The sequence below is a fragment of the Pseudopodoces humilis genome, chromosome 2 (assembly GCF_049639895.1).
Source record: "Pseudopodoces humilis isolate 2021_Gansu_Grassland_sample_001 chromosome 2, ASM4963989v1, whole genome shotgun sequence".
In the NCBI taxonomy this organism is placed as follows: Eukaryota; Metazoa; Chordata; class Aves; order Passeriformes; family Paridae; genus Pseudopodoces; species Pseudopodoces humilis.
Window position 1 is genome coordinate 65,245,809 of NC_142201.1, and position 27,223 is coordinate 65,273,031.

At 37.7% G+C, this 27,223-nt stretch overlaps 1 protein-coding gene across 3 annotated transcripts; it reads left to right on the forward strand.

Annotated features, from left to right (window-relative positions):
- The first annotated feature begins 9,096 nt into the window (after positions 1–9,096).
- Positions 9,097–26,553, forward strand: SPART (spartin). Of its 3 annotated transcripts, none has more exons than XM_014251783.2 (9): positions 9,097–9,218; positions 13,895–14,728; positions 15,861–16,058; positions 17,062–17,166; positions 18,940–19,069; positions 19,837–20,031; positions 20,998–21,156; positions 21,235–21,325; positions 22,589–22,667. In XM_014251783.2, exons 1-9 carry the CDS (start codon positions 9,216–9,218, stop codon positions 22,647–22,649), a joined length of 1,776 nt encoding a protein of 591 aa, XP_014107258.1. In that variant the 5' UTR covers positions 9,097–9,215; the 3' UTR covers positions 22,650–22,667. The 3 variants fall into 3 exon arrangements, with proteins under 3 accessions (XP_014107258.1, XP_014107246.1, XP_087907963.1); XM_014251771.2 differs by lacking the exon at positions 22,589–22,667 and adding an exon at positions 24,323–26,553 and having other exon boundaries at positions 9,098–9,218; XM_088051837.1 differs by lacking the exons at positions 17,062–17,166; positions 22,589–22,667 and adding an exon at positions 24,323–26,553 and having other exon boundaries at positions 9,101–9,218.
- Positions 26,554–27,223: the final 670 nt, after the last annotated feature.

A 27,223-nucleotide genomic window follows, 5' to 3' on the forward strand; every position in this document is an offset into this window, starting at 1 on the left:
CACAGCCCCTTGGTTTTGCAGAGAGATCTGTGCCCTGTTGCTTCTCGTTAGCTTTTGCAAACAGAAGAAATGAACTAACTACTGCACACCACAGAAACAGCCTAGAGAGTATATTTTAGATCCTTCGGGTGCTGGTGGTGCTGCATTTTCTCTGGCAGCAGGGCTATTTCAACAAGTTTCTCAGCTTCATGCTGCAGTTCGTCATCCCATCAGATCTGCAGACGACAGATACCTATCTTCAATGGCATAAAGGCATTAAAACAACTGTCAAATAATAAAAAAAAAAAAAAGAAAGAAACAGTTCTTCATATGTTGTTTTTGTTTGGTTGGTTTTTAGACCAGGATGATTTGACTGTTAAGGTCCTTATGCCTGTGATCTTTCTCCATTTCATTAGTATGCAAACAGCATGAATTCCTGAGTATTCAAAGGGTGAAGTGACTGTTAGCTCATTTGGTCTGCAAGAAGGAAAGTGAAAGGATGTTTTGGTCCTAAAGGCACAGACTTCAAGCCAGGTTAATTCTTTAATGACATTTATGGAGATGATGCACATAAAAACCCCTTAGCTTTAATTAAGCTGCATATTATGCTTTCTTAAATATTGTGTTAAATAAATAATATTTGAGGTAATAAAATAATCATTCTGGAATATAATAATGTCTCAGGCACTGAGGGAATAGAGTATGAAACTCATTAAAATGTAATCATTGAGATATTACCTTGTTACTTGCATTTCAATATCATGTACATATTTTATCTTGTAGGTTAAAGAGTTCTCAGTGGTAGTTATTGGGACTTGTTTTAAATTAGTCCCAGAAGGGTTTTCCTTGTAATCCCTTTATAAAAAAAAGTGGATATTAAATATTTCAATTCCAATAATTCTGAAGTTTAATATAAATTTAAGGAAGTAAAAAAATACCAATTTCATTTCAGGAAAGTTTCATGTCCACTAAATTTACTACATATTTCTTCTTTTTCATTCAAGAAGATTGAATGAATAAAACAGTAATTTTACTGTAGGTTATATATACTGTATGTTTATACAGCGGAACAAATTGCCAATGCTTATACTAGGCAGTTTACCTAAGGAAGTACATAAAGACAATAACAAAGCTTTTGTTTAAAGTTCATCTTTCATATATGCTTTGGGCACTTAAATATTGTAATATCCAAGCTAGAATAACCATGAGGTGTGTCTGGGTAAAGGATGCAGCCTCCTAACCTAGGAAAGGAGAATTAGCATAAAAAGTGAGGTTAACAGGTCACAAATTCTCTAGACACTTGGACAAAATTCTACATGTGTAGGTCCATTTACAGCAGGTCAGTCCATTACATTTTAAAAGTACTTAGGTTTCTGTGTCATCGTGGTCTCATTTTTCTCTATGTTTTGGCAAAGTTAAAAATAAATTCAATCATACTGCAAACTAATGTGTTACCTAGCATGTTTACCTGTATATTCAAGGTCAAGGCTTCCCACTGAGTTTCCTAAGTATTAATAACAGAGCTGTGAACTTTCAGCTGTCTTTTTCATTCAAATTTACAGCTTCTGATGCTTAGATTTAATGAACTATTGACCATTGTTCTATATTATACAGCTTTTTATTGTGAGATTTACTGACCTTTACTTGATACTGCCCATCTGAAGAAACTTGGGCGCTTTATGTCAGTTTTTGATGGCAGTTTTTGTCTATCAAACTGGTAAATATAAAAACTTTCTCATAAAAAGCACAGGCATTGGACTTACAGAAATCAAGGAAATTCAGGAAGATTTTAGTGAATGGGTTAGCAAGTAATGCAGTCAAAACAAGGCTGTAAATCCAAAATTACTGAATTGAAACCTAATGGTGCATTTTAGCTAATAAAATCATGCTTGCATTTTACATTATGACTTCAAGTAGATATGCCCACAGTACAACTTTCAGTGTTATGCAGAAATATTGAAAACAGATGTAAACATCTCTCTGCTAGCCTATAGTCTGCAGTACAGACACTGAACAAAGCCTGATTTTTCACTGCAGTATTACTTCATTTCAGGCTCACACCTCTGTTACATTACATAGCTATCCTGCTTTCTTTTCTGCAGTTTGAAGTCCAAAAACAAGAGATAAAAATGTACAGAGTGCAGCAGAAAAGGTTCTTCCAATCTTTCAATAGCTTCTCCAAGGACAGTTAGCTGAAATACATAAATAATTAAACTACGGTAGCAGAGATAAACTCATTCCTGTTTTGATTGCTGAGGCTACAGCAACAGCTTACCAGAAAAGAAAATTCCAGGATCTTCTTTTTCCTCCAGATCAGGTCAGCACAATCCTAAAGGTTCCTTCTTACAACTTGGGTTGTTGTGGTTCAAGGGCAGGATACTGCGCTTCTTCTTGTTGAGAGAATTGACACACAAGTGACCTCAGCCCTTTGATCCAGCCTGTCCAGATCCCTCTGCAGAGCTGAGCTGAGAACAGTTTGTTGTCATCTGCAATCTGACTGAAGGGGCTCTGGATCCCCTTGTCCAGATCATTAATAAAGTACTGAGCCCTGGGGAACACCATCAGTGACTGGCTGCCAGCTGGGTGTAGCTCCACTCACCACCAGCCCAAACAGCTGGCCAGTTTTCTACCCAGTGAAGAGTGCACCTGTCCAAACCACAAGCAGCCAGTTTCTCCAGGAGAATGCTGTGGGAAATGGTGTCAAAGGCTTTACTTTGATTTACAAAGTACTGTCTGTGCTGCACAGAGCCATTGCCTTTCTTACCACCCATAGTACCTGTCTCCCTGCTCTCACTCCTCTGTGTTTTTCGCCCACTCGGCCCTTTGCAACTCACTCTGGGTCTTCAGCTGAGTGCAATCAAAATCTATTTCTCACAGAGCATTGGGCATCCAAAGCTGCATATAATTGCAAAGCAGGCTTTTAGTAAATGAGCCTCAGGGCTCAGGTCATCCTGCAGAAAGCTGATAGAACAAGGTGGAGACAGCCGAAACTGCTCACAGTAGAGTGTTCTGTGTATGTCTCAGACTGTGTGAGCCAGGGGGGCCCAAGCTCCCTCTCCTGGGTCTTCCAAGGCTCACCTTCATGGGGGTTGACATGTTAGGGATAGGATGCTTGTATGTGTAGTAGCCTGGACTAGACAAATAAACATCTTCAGCAAGTAGGGAGAAGAAAGGGCTAATGTTCTGAAGGGTGTCCTTGTCCCTTCTCAGGGCAAGGAAAGAGGTGGTGGGGTTATACTTGAGGAGACTGGTCAGGCTTGGAATAGATGATAGGAGGAGCTTGTTGGACATTCAGAAAAGCTTTGCTGAATAATTATTCTGTTCTGTAACAGACGAGAAGTAATTTTGTGTATCATCCAAACAAGCTTGTAGGTTGTTTCATGATACAAAAATTCTCACATAAATGGAATATTGTGTAAGATAAAGCAAAGCCTGATTTCAGGCTAAACATTAGCCTGTTTTAAAACATGTATGCACATAATCAGATTTTTATCCTTTTAGATAAATGGGAAAGTACTACATTTCATACTCATTATCTGTAGGGCCAAAGTATAAACTTCCAATTTAGATACCTAAATTAACTGGTCAGATTTTCAGATGTTAGTTATTCAGACAGTCTTGGGCAACATATTTCAGAATAGGACCGTGTCATTTAACTGTAACAGAGCAGCCAAATTGTACAAATATCTATCATTTTTCTCAAAGCAATGTGAATGCTGCCATCTAGCTATACAGTATCAGCATATCTCTAGTCTAGTTCTGCCAGACACAAACCTTTCCAGTTTCAGTTTGGAACAGACCACAATAGAGATAAAAAAATGACAAATGTACTTCTGTCAATTAAAAAAGTTGATTGCAGCATTCTTTATTAAAAAAAATATAGTATTATAAAATACTATTTTGACAGCAAACTGAAAGGATAAGAACAGCAACACTAAAATTATTGCATTTGATGGTGAACAGATCTTGAGAATGACATATTTTAGAAATGCAGGATTTCATTTTTCAAAGGTTTACACATGCCTTCAGATAAATGGACTTAATAATAAAGTTAAAACCACACATATGTAAACTGAAGTCTACATCCATTTTCCCGTTCAAGATTTACCAAAGATCAGAGTTTCTACAAAACACTTTGTTTAAGAAATATCCATTTTGTTCTGTTTGATCCATAAACTGTTTGGAAGTGTTTATGTAGTGTCAGCTGAACCCTCAGTATTCTCACAGTACTGTTTTTGTTCTGCTGTCGGTGTATAGAGGCACTTTGGGATGAACATCATTGCATGCTCAAGATGTTGATCCACCAAGCATCCCACTGAACCAAAGGGTAACCAAAGGACCAAGAGACAGAAGACACGTGCACAGGACTTGTCCTGATACTGAGAAGGCCATGGGTGGTCTCAGCACCTGCACTTGGGAACTAGAAGAACTGATTTTCACATTCACAGAGTGTTATGTACAGAGTCAGGCAGAGCCAGACTGCTGTTTGAGTTTACTCAGTGGATAACTACAATCACTCTGGTTGAACTCTTGCCCATCAATTTGAGGAGCTTGTATTTCAAAACAAATAGAGATATATGACTCCTTCAATTTCTTTTTCCTAGGTGCGGAAAACGGATGTAATTACAGGACAGATATGCCACCTAGTTAAACACACAGTCTCTAAGTACAGAGCTTTTGGAAAAGCTATCCACTTCCCACCTGAGGGAAAAAAAATCTAATTAATCTAGCACACACATAGTGGGACCCCAAATAGACTGTGAAATTTATCCTAGGACAGACACACCTTACACATAAGATGAGAGGAAATTGACACAACCAAATATTTTTAATCTAGTATTTTCTATAACTGTGCTAAATAGGACTCTGCACTTTCAATCTTGCATTTTTAATCTTCTGTGTAGCCTTGGACCCCCTTCAAAAAAACCTGTAAAACAACAACCAAGAAACCCAGGATAAATGTCATGATTCAGTGTTATTTATTAGCTGTTTACAGTCTCACTACTGCGCTTACGAAGTGCAAGTGCCCCTCAATAATCTCTCTTTTTTGACAGCAGCATACTTTCCCAACTTTGGTGCTGAAAGAAATATATTTCAACACCTCTGCTGCTTCCTGCAGTCAGTATGGCAAATCATTCTGGAAAACATGTAGCTGCTATCTAATAAAGTATCCACTGTTCCAAGTACCACAAGGGGGGCATGATGGTATAGTCACTTCATCAGCATTTGAATTCATTCTTCATCTGAACTGAACAGCCAGCATCTCAATATTGTATCAACATGTGTAAATAACTTGAGTTTTGTGGTGCCCAGCTTTGCTGTGGTCTGTCCCAGCACCTACAAACCATCCAACAGAAGAACTTTGTTCCCACTAGTCTTAACAGAGCCAGATTATTTCCCTGGTATTTCCTTTTCCGAGCATTTTTGTCAACTCATTTTATGTATTGCTGAATAAGCAAACTGAACTCCCAGTCAACTAAAGCTGGTCCATTAGCTGTCTCTCGTTCTCCCATTGCTATCCTCATTAGCAGACCCTCCAAGAGCACATTGATCCCTTTCCAGAAATGTTTTCCTTAGGCTGAACTTGAGAACCATGTTTGTACTATCTCTGACAATTTGAAATATTAAATCTTTATGGGTCCCATAAAATGGTCTTGGTTTTCTGTGCTTGCTCAGTACAAGAATACAGCAGACTGGGGAGACAGCATTTAGTGATTTCACACACGCACATAATTGCTCCCAAAAAAAAGGCAGGGAAAACCCTTGCACGAGATGGCAGCAGTATGGCAGCTGGCACATGGCCAAATGCAGTGCACAAATGCTGTCTGGATCCAGATTTGTTTCTCTGAATTAGAGCCTCCTTCTTCCCAGGGCTGTACTGGTAACAGTCAGGTTATTCCGCCACCCTCTGGGACTGGCCATTCCAGATGGGATCGTCATAGGAAGTAGGTGCCTTTTCAGATGTTCCATACCCATCTGCTCTAAGTGCATTATCCCTGCTTGTAGCTCAAGGCTGTCAACACTGCACAGAGATGCTGAAGATGTGTTCTTGCACCTAAACAAGGCGCCAGTTCAGTCTGAGGTCAGTGGCTGGCATAATTTTAAAAAGGTGCAATATTACCTTTGTCAGACAGCTGTTATTGCTGTTTCCTTGCTTGGCCTCAGGATAATTTTTCTCTAAACGATTATGGAGTTTGAAGTCAGAAAACAGGTAATAATCACAGCGAGATCATCTATTCATCTACCACAAAAGTTTTTACTATTTTTAGGAGCTGTGAAATAATTACATATTCAGTTGTACCCACAGAGCAGTGATTTATTGTGCTTCCATCAGTGATTCGGGGGCTGCTGACTAAAAGCTTTCCGTCTATGCTGCCTGATTCCCATCGGATGTGTAACCAGGTTACAGCTGTACTGGCATTTGGCGTGAGTCAATGAAATTTATTTGCATACGACTAAGTGGTTTGGGAGAATTCTCACATCATTTTTACTCACAGCCTTACTTCCCCAGGTTTCTTAGCATTTACAGATCAGTTTGCAATCCCTCAATGATTTTATGGTTTGTGATGTTCAAATAAGTTGGAGATGCCTATATATCTTAATTCAGATATATTCACAGATATTGCCTAGCTTGCATAGAACTTTGTGTTATTAAAGCATAAAAAGGAGATAGTTGGGGGAAATTATTTTTATGAAAGGGCAGACAAAAATTAAGGAAGCCCACAGTGGACGTTAAGATTGAAATCACTGAAGATATAGCTTACCCTAAGCAGAATTAGCATTTACAAATAAGATTAAAGACTTGCAAAAAAACCACATAGTTTAAAATTTGAAGATTCAGGAAGCAGCTTATTTCTATAGCTGTAGGAGGGAAGATGTCATGATAACGATTCACCCCTCAGTCTAATTCTGACTTAAAGCAAAAGTACTAGGGCTTATATAAATTCACAGCAGATGAAGCTGTGCTTCATCTGAAGCAAGCTGCCCAGGGGTGAAACAGCAGAGCAGCCTGTGGTGGAAGGAAAGGTTGTCAGGGCACATGTGCCCATGTGTTCCTATAAGAGCTCAGAGCACAGCCTTGGTACTCACCCGTCCAGCTCATCCCTGCCTTGCTTCTGACACTGCTGCACCTCTCATCAACTTTCGGACCTCGCAAGCTCTGCTCCCACAAAACAATGTTGGCAAATGTACCCTTTGCTTGGTTAAAAAATCTTTAAAAGTCCTTCTATTATCTTGCAGACCTGCTTCAAAAAAGAGTGTCCTTTTTTGTTATAAAAACATTTTTTATTTCCTTATAAGCTTTGTGTGTACATGCATAACATAATCCAGTGACATCTAGGAGTTACCTGAGCACAACCTACCATCTGTTTAAACAAATGTTTAGGGCCCTCTCCATCAGTCCAAACCCTCATCTGTTTATACACTGCTTCACACACAAATATCATCCTCACTGCTGTTTGGAAAGCAGTCCCTGATGTGTGGACAGCTTGTCTCTCATCATCGCTGCTGTTCAGAAAGAGGAACTCTTCCTGATTTGTTGACAACTTTCTCTCTTTCAGCTTGTTCTCTGTTTCTTATCAGTAGGAAAAGGACTGAAGAGTGGACATGTGAAGTTTGGCACACAGAATTCCTAATAAAAGTGTTATGCTGGAAACCACAATGTGTGACAAATTTCTAGAGATACTTTGGAGCTAAATGAAGCCAAGAGGTAAACCCATCTGCCAAAGGCAGTGCTGGACAGGGCTACCACCACCTGAAGTCAATATTTACTATGAATTTCTTATGGTCTGTAGTCCTGAGTGTGTTTGATTCATGGTCAGTATACACACACAGTACCCAAGAAATCAAATTAGTGAGCCTTAACAGGGCTGGAACCCAGCAAGCTTTGGAAGAGCTAGCACGGGTAAAGAGTTATGCACCACGGAATATTAGCTACTTTGCTAGATTTAACGAGGCTAGAAATTTTCAACTTGGAAGTCAAGCTGCAGAAGATTTTTAGCACTGATCATCAAAGCTGCAAATCAGTGACATACTGCCAGATTATATCCAGTAGTTTGAGCAGCTGTTTCACTGAGAAGTTGGAAGTTTGGCTGAGAACATGAGTGTTCATGTTCTAAGGCAAGTGCTGGATGTTTAATGACATCATTTTTCTTTTGTTATTTCACAGCAGCAGTGCACAAATGCAGTTCCCCCTCCCACAGGCCTGCACTTAGTGCAGCAAACAGCTCCAGCTTTCCCAGGCTGGTAAATAAGTCTCACCTAGAAGCAGCCACCTTTGGAAATACAACCTTGATCAGCACAGCCTGCCTCTTTGGCACAATTAAAGTAACAGTCAAAATGAAATGTGAAAGTATGACATGAAAGGGAAGACTTCAGAATGATAGCTTTTAGGTCTTATTTTTCCATTTTTTGGATATTCATACCAACTACATAACTAGGGTTTAGGTATATGTGCTTTTGTACACACATATACAGCTAATTAGAGTTACAGATTCTTGCTAAAAGATGAACAGATATATAGATATAAATTACTAACTCAATTCCTTACAAACGGCAAAGCCACTTGGCTACTGAAAAACAACAGGGAAAAAAATCCCCCATGGTATCACTGGGGCTACACATTATTTATCAGTTTGACATGTTCATCCTAGATGGTGGTGTCAGCCACAGAAACCAGAAGACAAAAGAGAAGCGATCTTCCATGTTTCCAGCTAAATTAATTTATAGTGAAGTGAAATCAACATACAACTTTCGGTTCCTCCACACATCAAGAGCAATTAAAAAAAACCAAAAAAAACATAAAAACAAACAAACAAAAAAATCCCACCAAAACCAGGACAAATTGCACAGCTCAGTGTTATTTATTAATTGATAAAGCTCCTCCCGGAGCTCAGGCCACCCAGCTCCGGGTGACGCCGGAGCCGCGGCCTTTGGGCCCCGCCCGCTGCCGCCGGACCGGGGCGCAGGCGGGGCTGGGCCGGCCTCAGCGCGGCGGAGGCGCCCGGCTCGGTGAGGCGGCGGCGGCGGCGGGGTCGGGCCGGGTTGTCGGGGGTCCCTGCGGAGCCGGGCGGGCAGGGGAGGCCGCGGGAGGCACCGGAGCGGGCCGGGGCCGGGATCGGGGCCGGGGCCGGGCGACTACCGTGGGCCCCGCGGTGCGGCCGAGCTACGGCCAGAGAGCTGGGAGCCCCCGCGGGCAGGCTGGGGGGCCGTGATCTGGGCAGGTTGAAGTAATCCTGATGGTAAATAATGCATTGAATGTCTTGAGAGGTTCCTTGTCAGAATACTTCGGAAAAATGCTCCTTTTATTTTGTCTCGTTGTTTTGTTTTTAAAGGATTCGTGTCAGGCAGTTCTGAGTTTCTTGAATCTGTTGGTGGTGATCAGAAACCGGCAGGCACGCACAGCTAATGAAATAGTATTAAATAGCAGTCTTACATAACACTGAATTTTCCATGATGATCTTGCATTATTTTGGAATGGTACTACAGTGGCTTTGTACTTCGGTGCCGCGAAAAATGTCAGTGCAGGGCAGCGCAGCTGCGAGATGAAGGGCATTACCTGGTTTTCTGCTTTCTCTTTTGGAGAAGTGACAAGTAGGCACCCGGGGCCTGAAAGCTCTGTGGTGACAGCATGTGAAGGAGGTGCAGACCAAAGAGTCAAGAAGGAAGCGCTTTTTTTTGAACAGAAATAATCTTAAAATAGCAGTAGATGAGGAAAATTAGACGTGCTGGCTGAGTGAATGTAGGTGCTAGGATACCGGCCTGAGAAGAAGGTGTAGGTTGAAATGTCAGAAGATGGCAGTTTACTGAAGTATTTGGTAATTTTGAGAGTAACTAATTAACTCTTTCTGTTGTCTAGTCTGTGATATTGTCTAGCCTGACAATTTTTTTTCTTTGCTTAAAAACTAGGAGTAGGCCTCCACTTAATGAAAAATTCAAAGGCTTCTTTAAACAAATTAATTTAAATAAACCAAAAGCATAAAAAGGTAAATTTATTAGCTAGTTGCTGGCTTGTATTAGTTTATATTGTAGATACCATTTAATTATTCAAATTCTTGAAAGTTACTAATACTTTCTTACATGCTCTTTTCATACAGAAATAAGGCTTAAAAATTTTTTGCATTGGTGGCTGAGAGAAAAGCAGTTGACAGATAAGAAGACGTCTTGGATTAAGGGTGTTTTAGTTTGAGTTCTTTTAAAATTTGTTATGCATTTTCCTCCCTTACTCTCCTTCAGAAATAGTGAGTTGGCAAGTGTATCCTACCTTAGTCAGGCTGTTTAATTCTCTTAATAAGCCTTAGACTTCATGTTTAAAGTCTAGCGGTGAGATCCACCATTGACCTGTATTTTTTGTTAATATATGTTACTTTTTAATGAAGTAAGCTTTGCTACTTCAGAGGAAGGATGGTGAGGTGTTAGCTTACAACACATTTCATTGTTGCACTGTAGCCTCCCTTGGTTAAGTCCCTTAAAACCACAGAGTATATCTGGACTGATAAAAGAAAAAGGGCTCAAGTGCTGCATTGATCTGTGATTATCTACAGTGCCCTTTAGCTCTTATCTCAGGGTTGGGCTGGTTTTCTCTGACACAAATTCCTCTAAATCTTAATTAAAACTAAATGTACAGGTCTGGGCTGCTCTGAACAGGCCATAGGACCAAAGATTGGCTTGCAGTGCTCTCAATATTCAGTAATATGCATTTTTCCATTAATTGCAACTTAATTAATTACAGCTTACATTAATTACAGAGGGAATAATATTCAGCATTGTACAGAAGTGGATTACAGATAAATATTAAAACATGCAGGACGCTTAAATGCTATTTAAGATCGTACACTGAAAATAATACTGTATGAGGATACTCCTTGGATATGATCAGATTTCTATTTAAATGTTCTCTTTCAGAGAATATTTATTCTTGTGTTGTGAGGGAGCAATTAGATAAGCTTATTTAATACCATCCATTCTTCTGTATTAATTTTAATCAATTACCAAGAATTAATGAAATTCAGTTCTTTGGGCTGACATTTAGTTATTTAGTTACATGTTTATCTTGAAATCTACTGTGAAGTCCTTCCTCTATTTCCAAGTGCTCTGCCAACCAAATGCATTATTTGGAGGTAACTGCACTGCAAACTTGGGATGTTTCAGACAATCAGAGTTCCTGAGGCAGCTTTTATAGCTCTGCTGTGCACCAGTGCTGTGTGGCCACTGATGGTGCTGACATCTCCATTTCCTTACAGACCTTTTCTAGTGTCAGTAAAGACTGGGCTTTAGCAAGAACAATGCTGCTGTCAGTATGAGAACTATACAGTGAAGAGTAAATCAATAAAATATTAAGTTGAAATTAGTTAGGATTTTACTTGATGTCTCTTCTATATGCTAACAATCTCTAGCAAAATAATGATATGAAATCTGTAAAATATCTTTGCATTAGGCTCACCCAGAAAAAAAAATCAATAAACATGGGGCAAAGGGGACTATTGTACTGCACTTGTGTTCATATAAATAAATCATTTACTTCAAGCCTTGAGAACTTTATAAGAACCTGAGACTTTATATGGGCTTGGGGATACAGGCACTAAAAATCTCAAACCAGTACATTTTGCTCAATAGAGAAGTAAACAGTGATGATAGATTAAACTTGTCTTTCCCAGTCTTATAAACTTTTTCTGTGTTTTAAGAACCTACAATTCTCAAATCAGAGGTCTTTACTGTTAAATTGGTTTTCATCTTCATACCCTACTTAAAAGGGAAGGTGGATTTTTCAATAGTAAATGCAAGTGTTGACATACAGTGATGTGGTTTGGCTGTCACCAGGTATTTTTGCTGTAAGGATCCAGCTATATTCACAACCTTGTATGGAGTTCTTTCCAATTGCTTTTACTCTAATTGCTTGCTGTTGTGCTGGTCAGGAGCATATTTTTGACTTCTAAAGGTGATGTCCTTGGTGATTAGTAAATACACACTTATGCCAGTGTTGTTCTTTAGCTTAAAGATGCTGAGCTTTGTCTGGCAACAAGTGACTGCAATCAATCAGAAAAATCTTCTCCAGCCCAAAACTTGCTACATGATGGGCAGTGAACCTGGTGACTTGAGTTGCTGCTGACCCACTCTACTGGGCTGCCTTCTCAAGCCACCCCTGTTATCTTCTGAGCTACATGTCTCTCACCACACTGAAACCACACATCTTTACTTTTACGTGGAACTGGATTCTGTAGCATCATAAAAACAGATGCCTCCCAGATGACATGGCACTTCTGTTGTGTGACTGCAAATGCAGCAGTCACCTAAATGCTGTCTGCATTTTGATTATAAAGAGCGTGGGAGTAGAACATAGCATTCATTGCCTCTTTAAAATCTTTTCGTCTTTTCTCTGTTTTTGTTGGAGTAGAGGAAGGATATTTCCCAGATTATTTTTTTAGTTTCTTGGTAGTTTAAAACAAGAAGAGACATTAAGTAAACCTAAAGTACTGTAGGTACTATTTCAGGATTTTATTACAAGTTTGGATTGAATTCTTTTTTCTTTCCCAATAATTATTTTTTCTTTACTGATTTACTTTCTTCTTTTCATCCATTGTATTTGTAGAGACTAATCCAATCCCTTAGCCTTTGTTGTATTGCCTTGGTAAGCCAAACCTACACCTTTCTAGGGAAGAGTTATTGATTCATCAATAAAAAAAATCAGTAACCTGCCCACCTCTTCCTCTTTTGGCAGAGCTTCCTTGAGTGTGGCTCAGTGTGTGAATTCTCACCAATGCCCTGTATGGTTGTGTTAACACTTCTGCCCATATAATGGAAGTATTTTTGTTTTTGCACTTAGTATTTTACTTACCTCCATGTTTCTGTGGCTTAATATCATTGTGATTGACAAATGTCTCCTTTCTTTCATCTGTCTTAAAGCAGAGAATCATGGTTTTGCTTGAAAATATCTGCTCTTTAATTTAATATAGTAACCCATTTTTGTTGTCCATGATCATTATTCTCTTCTAGTATAATTGCCTGATTTTCCTGAATTAACAATGCCTCTCAAGGTTGCCAGCAAAAAAAAACCAAAACAAACCCAAATTCATTGGAATTAATTATTTCTATTTCCTGTGTTTGGCCAAGGCTGACAATCTGTGTACAGTTAAAACAATGAATTAACACATTTTAGAATTCAAACAAACCTACTGGATTCTTTTCTGCTCTTCAGTTGAAATACATGAGGGAGTTTGAGGAATACATTCCAAAAGAGACCTAGAACCTGCAAACTTCTGTACATATAGGTACTTCAGTTTTTGTCGCCAGGGGAGCAAGGAGTGTAAAATACCAATTTCCGTTTCTCTCTCTATAAACACTGTAAAGTAAATAAGTAATTCTGTGTTTTTATTTTGTAAACCACAGCTTTAACTGTTCAAAGTGTTTCACAGTTCTGTGTGTTGATGTTAGTTGATCAAGATCTAAAAATCTGTTGAGCGTTTTCTCTTAAATTATTCAAATGGAAATGTACTGTTTGTAAGTTCAGCCTTTATTTAAATAGACAAAATGGTAACTGAATTTTTTAATACCTTAGAGATTTTTTTAAAAGTTAGATTTTTTAAAGTTATTTGTTTATTCCTCTTGTTTGCTACTGATCTTAAAGATGAAAAATTTAGTATCAGGCATATCCGTGTTCTTCTGAGGTTTAACTTTTAAGAAATAAATAATCTGTGATGTAACTAGATTTGATGGTTATAGATTCCTTGCTGTCTTGGAATCATGTCAGCTGAATCTGAATGTTATTAGGAGATAACCATAAGATATCGGACACTGTTCCAATCAACTAGACAGATTTCTGCTAATACATGCAGTAGAGTCGTCATTAAGAGGACATTTTATTTTAAGGTAAACATTGTTTGGCTTTGTCTCTGTATATTCTTATTGATTTTTATCCCAGTTTGCAGTGATGGAACAACTGCAGGATCCGGTCGCGCAAGAAGATGCAAATATTAAAGCCATTAATGAAGAGTACAGGAAAGCCTTTATTTTTATCAATAAAGGACTGAATACAGATGAACTGGGTCAGAAGGAAGAGGCAAGAAGATACTATGAGCAAGGGCTTGACCACCTGCTCCGAGGAGTTAGCATTCCGTCAGAGGGTCCTGCATGTGTAGGGTCCCAGTGGGACTCTGCCAGGCAAATGCAACAGAAGATGAGGGAGACCCTGCAAAATGTTCACACTCGACTCAACAGTCTAGAGCAAAACACCCAAGCATCTCCTGCTCTGATGGATACCCCTCCTGGGGTACCCAAGTTATACCCCTCCATTCCTTCCAAAGAAAAGCCAGAAAGACCTCCTCCCCCTAATTCTCTGTTTGTACCAAGTCAGCCGCCAGCAGCAGGTGGAAGTGTTGCAGCTGTGAGTCAAAGGCAATTTCCAGCTATGAGTCCGTCCTCTGCAAAACCTCTTTGTGTGCCAAATGAGGCACCTCCTGCCTACACTCCTCAAGCTACCAATGGCCACTTCACTGTGTCCTATGGCACAGACTCCGGGGAGTTTTCTTCTGTCAGCGAGGACTACTACAACAACAAATGTACTCAGCCACCTCCCCTGGAAAACCTGGGAGTGGATGCAGATGAGCTGATCTTGATTCCCCAAGGAGTACAGATATTTTTTGTGACTCCTGATGGGCAGGTTAGTGCTCCTTCATATCCTGGATATCTGCGCATCGTGAAGTTCTTGGATACGGATAGTGAAGCTGCTCGGAATCGTCCACCGGCATTTCTTCAGGTAACAGGAAAATAATTTTCTCCTTTAACTAAAATTTCAAGAACTGTCATAAAGCTCTAACAGGCAATCTTCTTAGGTTCTTGCTCTTCTGAGCTTAAATATCCCTGGGATAATACGAAGGATGTTACAGGTGTTGCAGAAACGTTTTTCTGCAAATACATACTTTTACGACTCTATCTGTGAAAAGCCTCTCTGTGTCTTCCCAAAAATTTCAAGTGCTCACTGTTCTGGTGAATTCCAGTATGTGAAGGACTTAACATGTCTTTCCATTTCATAAAATAGACTTATTTTATCACCTAGAGAAGATATTTTGATTTACCTATTGTAACAAATCAGGATAAAATGGGGTTGGGGTGCTACCCATCTCATTCTTCATTAATGATAAGGTATTGCAGTTACGACAACTGATAATTTGAAATTTAAGGGTCCATGTTTATCCAGACTCAGAACTAAAAAAAAAAAAATAAAAAAAGAGATGCATTATTTGTACTTTTTCAGTCCTTGTTTCATGTGGGCATGTTCTATAACGAACATGGTGTTTCTGGTCTGGATTCTGATTTTGGATGTCCTTGTTACTGCTAAGATTAGCTGGTTTGAGGTCTGCTGGTTCAGCTCCACTCATGTTAGCAGTCTTCAACAGTAGGCCAGTGACAGCCATGCATTTCTATTTGTCCTGTCATATAAACCTGTCCTGAGATCTCCAGAGTGGTACAGGCACTATGAATACTGACTTGTTTGGCAGTTCTTTTCATCTGGGCCTCAAAGCGAGATCTCAGTTAAGAGGGTACCAGCCTGAATTCTAGTCTGGTGAAAATTAATATTTTCTGTATATTAGACTGTCAGAACTAACCAAGAGTGATAGTTCCAGAATCACATGGGGATTTTTTTTTTTCTTTTTGTCAAGATAGTATAAGGCTTTTTATTTTTCATCACAGAATCGTAAAACAGTTTGAGTTTGAAAGGACCATAAAGATAATTTAGTTCCACCACTGCTGCCATCAGCAGGGAACCTTTCACTGGAAGGTTCCACTAAAAACTTTATGTAAAATCAGGTTTATGGTGTGTATCAGTATGGTCTACCTATCTTTCTTTTTAAATGCATCCTTTGATTCTATGTACTTGTTTTTCCTAGGTTTGTGACTGGTTGTATCCTCTGATGTGTACCCAGTCTCCTGTGCTGTGCTGCAGTACTGGGGTCTACATGTTCCCTGACACAATGTCCCAGATACCAGGGTCCTACGTGGGAGTAGTGCTGTCTTCAGAACTTCCAGCAGCTGACAGAGAACTGTTTGAGGATCTCTTGAAACAGATGTCTGACCTACGTATCCAGGTAAATTTCTGGGCAATCTGTTATAAGCCAATAAGGAAAGGTGTCAATCATAAATATATTCTTACATTTACATTTACTCCTATAAAAAGACAGGTTTTTGTCTTGGTTGGTAAAGTCATCTGTGAGAAATAGATAAAAGTAGCCATGATGAGGCAACTTTGTAATGAAACTGTAAGTCTTATGAGATAAGACAACAGAAATTTTAAAATACTAAATTTTCAGCACAGAGTAGAATTGGAGACCAGTTTTTATATTTTCTCTATTTTCCCTAAATGAACATAGGACCCAAAATGAAATTATGTGTTCAGGAGAAAGCATGCTTTTCCTTATATGTGTGCATGCACACGACTCTGTGTAGTTTTGGTGATGCCGTTCTTGGAATATCATGCCTAAATGTGTTTACAGTTCAAAAATGTTAAGCTGCCATAGAGAAGATCTGTGAAAATAATAAGTACCTCAAAAATCTGCCTTCCAATGGGATCTCAAAGTAGATTAATCTGGTGCCTTATTGCAGTAAGATGTTGACAGGTAGAGGATACAAAAAATACCCCCATGGTCTAACAAATGTGCAGTAAGATAAAGTGATTTGTAGCAAAGTGGAAAATACTACTGTAAGAGCCCTGGAGCATCATTTCAGGAAGAGCAGTAATCAATAAATACTTAAAAGATTTTAGCAGGATTAAATCTTTTCATGCAAGAATTTTGTTGAATCACAAAATGTGAGTGCAGTGATGATGAAGGACTAGTTTGGAGCATCCCATGAGGGTGGAGTTCTGTTATGGTGTAAATCCTGATGAGTTCAGCAGGGAATTTCACTAGTACAGGAAGCCACTAATTTTTACTTTTAAGGGGAAAGTACTACAGAATTATGTGATACTGACTCACTGGATAAAATTCTGTCATTTTTCCTGCGTAGAAGTGGTTCAAATTTGGTATCTTACTAGTTCCTCATTTCCCTAAAACTTTTGTGTTTTTGTTAATGTTCCCTGATACAATGTCGCAGGTGCCAGGATCCCATGAGAGAGTAGGGTTACCTTCAGAGCTCCCAGCAGCTAAGAGAGCACATTTTGAAGATAAATTTAAACAGAGGTCTGGCCACAAAGTCCAGGTAAATCCCAGGACATTCCAAAATCCTGTAGTTAAAAAAAAAAAATAAAAAAAAAAATTGTCACAGAAATGCATGTAGAACTGCTGATTTGATTGACAGCAGCTGTGTATGCTGTATCTTGTAGTTATTTTTTGTTGGGTGGCTTTTTTGTGATGTTGTTGTTGTTTGGTTTCTTGTCAAACATCAATTCAGTTACTGCAGCCTGCCACATTTTTCAAATCAGCGTATTTCTGAAGTTTTAAAAACTGTAATATAGCACAAGTATGCCAATGCCTAGTCTGATGGCCATTCAAAGTGTCTGTTTTATGTAGTAATCATGAGGATCTAATTGATAAATTGTATTGAATATAATTGCAATACTGAGTCCCCTGTCTTACTAGAGAATCCATTTTCCTCCTTAGTGGAGATCTTAGAAGTCTTGTTGACTGTTTTTTTATAGTGATCCAACCTGTGGCGTAACTAAATTACATCTGGAACGTAGTTTAGGTTTTTTAATAGTTTGTTGTTGTTGTTGTTGTTTGGTTTTTACCTATAGCTGTTTATTGACGTTATTTCTCCTGCCCAGCCCTCTTGAGTGTTTTGGTCACATGCTGAAGACATTTTTTGAATGATTTCACACTGCTGTCACACAGTAAATGATGATGTAGCACCTATCAGTGATCATTGTTAACCTTCTGTGTACCAGCCTCCTGAGGTTTAATTTACTCTTTCCTGTTAATGTTGGTTTTATTACGACATTCATCTATGTGCAACACTCTGCTTTTATATCCAGTAAATATTTCAGGGGAATTTAAGAATGCCCTGTAATAGCAAATACTGTTCTGTATTGTGTGTTCTGATCTGCCCCTGGATTTAATCTATAAATGCTCTCTAGAGCACTTTAGACTCTTATAGACTAAACAAAAATGTTTTTTCTTTCTGTCACTAATGAGCAGTGTTTTCAATCTTTGAAATGTTTGAGGGCTTATTTACTTTTACATTAGAAAAGTTCTCTTAACAAAAACTTAAACCTATTACAGTTTTTTAGGTTTCTGTAATTAAAGTTTAATTATACGTTGTCTGTGAACTGTGTAAAGTGGTGTTACATGTTTTAGAAGCGCTAAGCAAACTATAGTAGTGGTTGCTGTGTTTGAATGATTAACATCTACTCCAGAAACTGTAGAGCTTGACATGAAGTAACCCAGAACCTGTCCACCCAGCCTTAAGTAGGGGTCAGTATTGTGCACAGTTTGATGTTTTCCTTGGCTGTGCCAGTCTGAAAAAGCAGCAACAGCACACAGAATGAATAATCTCCTTTATTTCTGAATTTGGGAGGAAAGGATGAGGAACAAAACAACCTCAACAGCTGCATTCCTTTAATGCAGCTGGATTCTCTAACCAAAGACTGCAGTTTCCATGCTGAATAACAACAGAGTTGACTTCTGCCTGAGAAGATAAAAATGAGAGATGGACAGTCTCTTATCTGTTTTGCTGGTGAACTAGTGTAAATTTTCTCTGCTTATTTGGCCATATGGCTGCATTGGCAAGCAAATACTTTCATTGTAGCTGGATAAAAAAAGCATACAAAAAAGCTGACCTGTTTGATAAGCTTTTTTGGATGTCTAGGATTTCTGTGGAAAAACTAATTGAGTGTTAAATTTAGTTTGAGTTTCTGTACACTTACCCAAGGCATGCACAACTTTAGTATTATTTGATAGTGGATGTGTATGATCAAAACCAGAAATAGTGATATGTTGCAAAGTAGATGCTCAGATGTTTGCTTTCACTTGTCAGCCTTCTGACGCCTCTAGTGATGCAGTTCACTTGCCTCAGACTGTACATATCCAGCCACAACCTGAAGAAGCAGAAGAACAGAAGGAGTTACCAGAATGGAGTGAGAAAGTTGCCCATGGAATCTTGTCAGGTACAGCTGTAATAAGGGGCATGTGTCAAATAGAAACCAACGTGAGTGACATTTAAATAGTATTTTCACCTAAATGCATGGGTGCTATGGGTGCTGATAGAAGCTGAGTGATCAGAAGTAGTTGTTCACTAGTTCCAGTGTTGATCCTCTAAAGGATGCCTTGATGAGCTTTATAAAAACCATGCAGAACATAAATCTATTGCCAACATGCAAATGAGTTTAGCTCCTCATTTGACTCTGTTGGAATATCACCTGCTGGGACTCAAACCACTATCACAGAACAATTCTACCCCTGTATGAACACATACTATAGCAGACATCTGTTGTGATTTCTGCAGATAAACAGGTGGTTTTTTTCCTCTGAGAACCTTTGGAATATAGTAATCACCACTAGCTGATTGTAATAAACATATCTTCAAGGAGGACTAGAGAGTCAGGTTTGTATGTTTCCCTGATTGTTAATAGCATGGAGATGTGACTCAGCTGGTGCTTGCATATCCATTAAAAAACTGAGTATCTGTATTAGGACGACATTTGCTGGCTGTAATTTGTGGGCTGGCTGTATTAAACTTTAACAAAATGAATGTAAAAGTTGATGGTATAGGCGCAGGACTTCTGTTCTGGCCCATTCAAGGGAGAATATAATTGCAGACTGTAATCAGGAATGTTTCTAAACGTTCCTTGTTGCAGAGACAGAGGAGGGATAGCTGAAGGAATCCCAGTCTATAAAACTGTACATACTAAGAAAAACAATTTTTGCCTTGAAGGTGCATCTTGGGTAAGCTGGGGCCTAATGAAAGGAGCAGAATACACGGGTAAAGCTATTCACAAAGGAGCTTCTAAACTGCGAGAGCACATTCAACCAGAAGAAAAGCCTGTGGAAGTCAACCCAACTGTAGCAAAGGGACTTCACGTAGCAAAACAGGCTACTGGAGGAGCTGTGAAAGTCAGCCAATTCTTAGGTAAAATTTTCCATCTCATAGAATTTAATATTTTTGCCTTAAATAATAAAAACTTCGTAAAATGCATGCTGGTTTCTGTAGCCTGTAAACTAGAGGAGGTACTGACCTGGTAAAATTCAGACATCAGTGGTTTTTGCCTAGTTATCTCCTGCAAGAGACATGCTTTAAGACTAGTATGTATTGCTTGGCCTTGTGACATCCTTTTCTCTCCTAAAATAATAGTTTGTATAGTCTCAAGTTTGACATGCTTTTGAAAATTTTGGACAGTTAATTAAAAATGGTGTCTCTTTTTTTTTAAAGTTGATAACCATGTTTTTTGAAAACTCTACTCTCACTGGTTACTAACACACAGTACCACAAGAGAATGTGTGTGTGCATATTTTTAAACACGCACACGTGAAACAAGTCTGTGTATAAATATCAAAATAGAAATGGCCTTTTCAGAGGTGCCTGGCAACCCTAACAGCTCTCAGTAACTTACTTTTGTTATTTATTTGTTATTTATTTGCATATAATGTTTATATTTATTTACTATAGTAAATACAGTGACTCATCCAAGTTTAAAAGTAAATTGTGCTATCTTATAAAACTGCTTTGAAGAGCTGGAAGTCAGGAAAGCAGCAGCTTGTTCTCTATCTACAAGTTGGAGATAACAAAGCAGTGGGAACAGTTTCATGAAATTTGAAATTTATGAGATGTATGTATGTCTTTTAAGACACTTTTCAGTCACAAGGCCAACCTTACTTGTTTCTTAGGATTTGGAGCTGTGTAGAACCTGAAATATAAGTTTGCTCTGTATCAGTTGGGCACTTACACATGAATTAAAATGTCTTTCATATAAATATATTTAAAAGAAGCATCAATTAAGACTTCAGTGAAGCTTCCTGTTAATTATGAGTAAAGATTTTTAAAGAAGGATGTTCTATGTTCTTACTAAATAATCTACATACTATTGTTTTATGGTAGTTGAAGGGGTGTGTTCTATAGCGAGCTGTGTTGGAAAGGAGCTGGCTCCACATGTGAAGAAGCATGGCAGCAAATTAGTTCCAGAATCCCTAAAGAAGGATAAAGATGGCAAATCTACTTTTGATGGTGCTCTGGTAGTAGCAGCAAGTGGAGTTCAAGGTAATAAAAATTCCTTGGACTTTTTTTAATGGCATATTTTTAATGATATGAACTCAAATAAGCTGATTGTTTCTACAGGGTTTTCAACAGTGTGGCAAGGCTTAGAAAGTGCAGCAAAGTGCATTGCTAAAAGTGTTTCAACTGAGACTGTAAAAACAGTCAAATACAAGTAAGTCATGTTTTTATTATTTTCACCTTCTACAGCACACTGTTACTATCTCTGAATACTGGCAAAAAAAAGCTTATGAAAGTGCAGGGAAGCTAACTGAAATGCCTCCTTTGCTGTAATTATGTAGCACGTGATAAGGTGGTAAGTGCACAGTACTGAGCATCTCCTGTATGCGAAAATCTGTAACAAGTAAATGATTGTAGGAAGTATTTTTAAATTTAATTTTTGTTTTAATAAATTTTATATAAATATATAATAGATACCATAATAGATAACAATTAATATACAATTAAAATATATATAATATATAATTCTATTAAAGATTATATTGAGGATTATATATTGTTAAATTATATATTTCTATTTTATAATATACTTAATATATTACATATTTATATTGTATATTATAGTAATAATATTAATTATATGTAATTTATAATAATAATTTATAATACATAAATAATTTTATTGTATTTTTATATTCTTATTTTGTAGAAGTATTACAGCTTCAGGCTGTATTACAAATAATGTTCAGAGTTGTATCTTTGCTCTGTGGTATTATATCATTATGAAAAAAAATTACTAGTTTAAACCTCCCAGCTCTAATCCTGAATTTATGCTAACTTAGCTAAATTTATGAAAAATGAAAGAACCTCATCTATCAGCAGGTTTGGCTAAAGCAAAGCTGTACAAAAAGATAAATTTTTGTAAGGAAATCTAAGGCATATATAGCAATAGTAGAACAGCCTTGACTTGTAGAATACAAATGTTCTTAGGAATAGATAGTGGAGGAAGAGGACAATAACATTTGGGATCAAGATGATGTTACTAATTTGATGGAAAGATGAAAGCTGTATGCATGTACTGGAATATGCTGTGGAGTACAAAGGAATTTACTGAAATAACTGTGAGACATGAAATGCACCCCTCACAAAGAGGGCAGTAGATTTAATAGAAAGTGAAGAGTGAGCAGAAGCAAGCAGTTTAAATTGAATTGGTGATAAATGTAGCAAAAGAGATATTAAAAGGATTGCTGAAAGTGCATACAGGCTACAAGCCCATGGTAACAAGATAAACATCAGCATACTCTATTAAACAGGTTGGCATTCAGGGTTGTGTTGTGATGCATTTCAAATAAGAGGCCAAATACCAAAGTTCTAGTCAGTTGTGGTTTATTGCTAATGTTTGTTTGCAGTAGGAATGTCAGGAGGAGTTGTACTGGTACTCATTTCACAAAAATTCACATTAATGTTTTTGTTTTAGATACAAATATAGGAAATATGGAGATCAGCAGACAACAGACACTAAGAGTGAAAAACAATAAGTAACTACCTGTTGCAGCTAACTCTAAAGTGATTGAAAATATTTGATATGTAATCTCTAAAATCTATCCTTACAATTATATTAAAATTTTATATAAATCTCCCTTTTGTGAGCTGGTTTTTTTATTTCAGTGACAAAGATGTCTGCTACTCAAAATATTAGTGAATAAGCTCAATTTCACTTAACAGAAACAAAGCTAAAGGAGCACCATCAGTGTCTCTAAATAAAAAAATGGCTAAAACTTAGCTGCAGCACCCTTGTGGATGGAAGAGATACTTATCATATGCATGTTGATTGGAATGGGGGGGAAAACGTAGCTTCAGAAATAATGTCTACCAAAGTAGCATGCTACTGCCTTTTTTAAAAACTGTTTAAATAGATGCAGTGTATATATTTGCACAATTAAAAAAAAAAAATAGTTAAAAATTATGCAATCCAGGCAGGCAAACTAAAAAATTAGACATTAAGAAGTTCTTAGTCTTACTGTACTGGGTAAGCTACAGTCCTACTTTAAATGAGGTTACATATTTTACTGATACTATGCTGGCTTATGATGTTCCTGAGATGAAAATAATCAAACTGACAAACTAATCAAACTGTCAAATACTTCTGCTGTGAGATAATTCTCCGACCTGCAACTCTGACGTGATTCAAGGCTGTTGCTCTATCAGAGAATTAAAGGCAAAACAAGAAACACACTAATTATTTTTATTTGGTCTCATTGATAGTTCCAGCCACATGCTCTGGCTGCTGTACTGGTATGTTATAGATTTTTTGATTCTTCAATATTCTTTGCTTCCCTCTAGCCTTATCTTGAGGTCCTCAAAGAATCTCTGGTCATAACAAGCCCAGGGAAAAAGTAACTCTGCTGACTGCTGGGATGCTGACGCTGCCAGGAATACTTCCCTTTGCCCTGGTTTGTCTGACTGCAGTGCTCTCTGGAGAAATGTCTGGCTACCCAGAACAGTTGGAGTTACTGCTCTCACTGAACCCTTGTCCTCTTTCATTGTGCTCTCTGTGCACAATTGAGTCATTAGTCTGAGACTGCCAGCTTGCCCACTAAAGCTTAAAGAAGCTGGACTCACAGTCCATGGCAGAGAGCGAAGGTTTTTATCTCTTGATAATTTTCATTGTTTCCTCAAGATAGTTTTGTTGGGCCCTTTGGGGATTTGTATGATGCAGCACTCCAGGGTGGGGTCTCACAAGAGAAGAGTAGAAGGGCAGAATACCCTCCTTGCCCTGCTGGCCATGCTGCTTTGGATGCAGCCCAGGATACAATTGGCTTTCTCTACAGAGGGTGTAGGGATTTTACCTAAGAACTAAGGTGAAAAAGAACCTTTAGTTATTGCACAATGCTTTTCTGCCTTCCCTTGTTATCATTCTATAGACAGGCTTTTTACTCTTCAAAATTAGAGGGAAAAAAGGGAGAAAGACTGGAAGTGTTCTCGAAGAAAAAGAGTAGAAGCATACTGGTATTTTCAAAGAGCAATTGATCTGATAGAGGAGCAGCCTTTATTCAAATGGTTTTATAAATTCTAATTTTATTCTTCAGACATTCAGACACTGTGCTTACTATTTTTTCTTGGTAATGCTTGAATTTTTGCTCTCGAAAGAATTCCAGTGAAGCTTAAAATACTAAGTATATAAATCTATGAAACTGCTCTCTTTCCTTAGGTATGGAGAGGACGCTGGTCATGCTACAGACAACGCTATGAATTCTGCAATCAATGTTGGTGTTACAGCATTTAACATTGAAAATATTGGTATCAAATCTGTTGTAAAGAGAACTGCAAAAGAAACTGGCCATGCTGTGCTAGATGAATATAAGGTATTAGATAATGAGAAGAAGGGTAAAAAATGAAAGCAATTAAATACTTCTCAAAGCCTTACATTAGAGATGAAACTTCCTATTTAGAAGTAACTACATTGCTCATCTGACACTGAACATAAGTCACACTGTACTTTTCAAGCAACTGTTACTTAATTTGACAGGAAAATGTAAAAGTAGGAAGAGCATTTGTAGGAGGAAAAATGAAAGTTGTCACCTCCTCGTTCTGTACTGAACAAGGGTTTTAAACAACTGGATCAGGGCTTCAGGCAACTGGAAGGATATGAGTTTGCAGTTCATATACTTGCCTCTTTAAGCACTTTTTCAAAATAATATATGGAATAATAGATTAATCTAGAAATAATATTGTTAATATTTTTGTAACACTTTATATTTATAAAGGAGGTGGTGATGCAGAAAGAGTAGGATTACTAATTCTGGAACAAGTAAAATTACCAGTTTTGGCTTTATAACCATCCTTAAGAATTAGTTTTACTAATCAAGCCTTGTCTTACTTAATATGCACTACTAAAATAAGCATTGTGTTTCATTGTTTTGTAGAGAATTTCTCTTTTCACCTACAAAATAGGTGATCTTATCCAAAGTTCATGTTAGGAGAAATGAAAGGTGAACTTCAGGTAATTAGGTAGTCATTCCATTTTAGACTTTTTTTCTTTCTCATACAACATATAAGTAAACCAAAGATACCAACCATTTCTAAAAGAGGGTATTTGCATGTCTAGAAAAATATATTTTCCAGTTGACTCCATAAGGAATATACAAAGATTCTTTGAAATTCAGGTTTTTATGTAGAGAGGATAAGTATGGTTTTGCATAAATCAAAGTATTTTTCTGTGAAAATATTAGAGGGCACTAGGAAATTCTATGCATTCTGTACTTTTCAGCTGCTCCAGAAAGATTCAGATTATATATCACAACCTCCTAATGGAAGACTTCTAATGTTTGAACAAATAGTTCTAATGGTCTTCATCTTTATTCCATTAAATTCATAGTTGCACAAGGGTGTGAAGTGTTTAAAAAGACTATGAAGACAAACCCTTTTATTGAAGAGTTGTGTAGAATAGACACTATTGTGTAGATTTGTCATTCTGTTTGTAGCAAAGTGTAAATAAGATATTAAATCCTTGAGATGCTTTGATACTGCTACTTATTTAACACTTTACTACTGAGTTTTAAAGATGCTGCACATTCAGATATTGTCTGAACGTGCAACAGACAGAATGTGAACAACTTAAACTTATCTCCGTTTCATGTAGATGGAGAAAATAACTATAAATTATTGTTGGCAAGTAATACTTGTAGAAGATTGAAAAAATAGAGTAACAACTACACTCTGTTAGAATGGTAATAGGTGCATATTTTGTGGTAGCTACTGCAGGTGTGTGCTTTGGTTGAGAAACATGAAAAAAAGGCTCTAACCACTTGAAGTGTAACTTTGATTTATGGAAATAAAGATAAAATCTGTGCTTGACCTTTTTATGATATGAAACTACTCTATGGATCCATAAGTGGAAAAACTAGGACTTCTTCAGAAGTAATAAAATAGCAGTATTGGGGTATATCTGTGGTATAAACAAGCTCACCAACTAGGGCTTAAATATTTCAAACTAAAAAGTTCCATCCAAAGTACACTGCAACAATTTCTGTTACTATAATCTGCCACTTGCCAGCTTAAGTTAACCAGTTAAAGACTGCTAAAGACTTCACTCTAGTAAAAACATTTTTTACTGCTATAAGCTGTATTTACAATACGAATATAGGTATTTGTATCTTCTTTCTCCCTCCCATTTAGAGGTTTTGCATATAGCTTTAGTTTGCATTTACCTTCAGTTTCATCTATAAATCATCAAAACAAAAAATTGTATTAAAACAACAGTTAAGATCAAGGTGTGTTACAGTCTTCAAGAGACCATGTTGGAGCACACTGAGGAAAAACAACATTTAAATGCCATCAGTATCAGGCAGTGGTGTCGTGCCCAACCTGCTGTAGTTCTCTGCATGTGTATCCAGTCTTTCAAAATGGATTAAAACTCTTTTTTGAATGATGCCTACCCCATTTTACAGTTTGTAATGTGATATATCCATGATCTTCCCTTTTACATTGTTCCAAAGTTTAGTTAATCTTCCCAGCTGATAGTATGGTGCTCTTGAATTTACCTTGCTTCACCTGCCACTTCTTGGGCCCAGGGTAGCAACTCCATAGGCTTCTCTTCCTTTCTACCATATACAACAGCCTTCTCACATTTACTGCCTTATCTCAACTCCCTTTTTATATATTAAGCTCCCCAAACGTCCTGTCTTAGGTTGGCTTTCTATTCACAGCTTCGTTTTGTTTCTTTGAACACTGAACATCTTTTGATAATGGCAGTCCTAGAAGTTTTACTAAGCTGTGTAGTGCAGGAGCTACTACCTGATTTCCTAAGGCATTCTTATTTCCAAATCTATTCAAAGTCTTTTCTGCTACAATATTGGTCTCAAATCTTGTCTTGAGAGGACCACTTTCAATGATCTCCAAGTCATTCCAAGCTACTGCCATCTCTAGCATTTTCCTCATTGTGCATATGTAAACGGCTCTTAAATCTAAACCTCTGTGTTTGAATGGATTCCTCTAGATTCCAAGGGTCATTTGATTGGTTTGTTTAATGTTGGTTTAAAACCAACCTGGAATAGCCTATTTTTAATGTTCCCTGAATAAATCCATAATCCTTTAAAAGCAATTGGTAAAA

Bases quoted from the DNA above. Each gene is read 5' to 3' on its own strand.
- SPART (XM_014251771.2), top strand. The intron at 20,032-20,997 runs GTAAAATTTTCC...GTTTTATGGTAG, and splicing joins GAAAGTCAGCCAATTCTTAG to TTGAAGGGGTGTGTTCTATA. The intron at 21,326-24,322 runs GTAAGTCATGTT...CTCTTTCCTTAG, and splicing joins GTAAAAACAGTCAAATACAA to GTATGGAGAGGACGCTGGTC.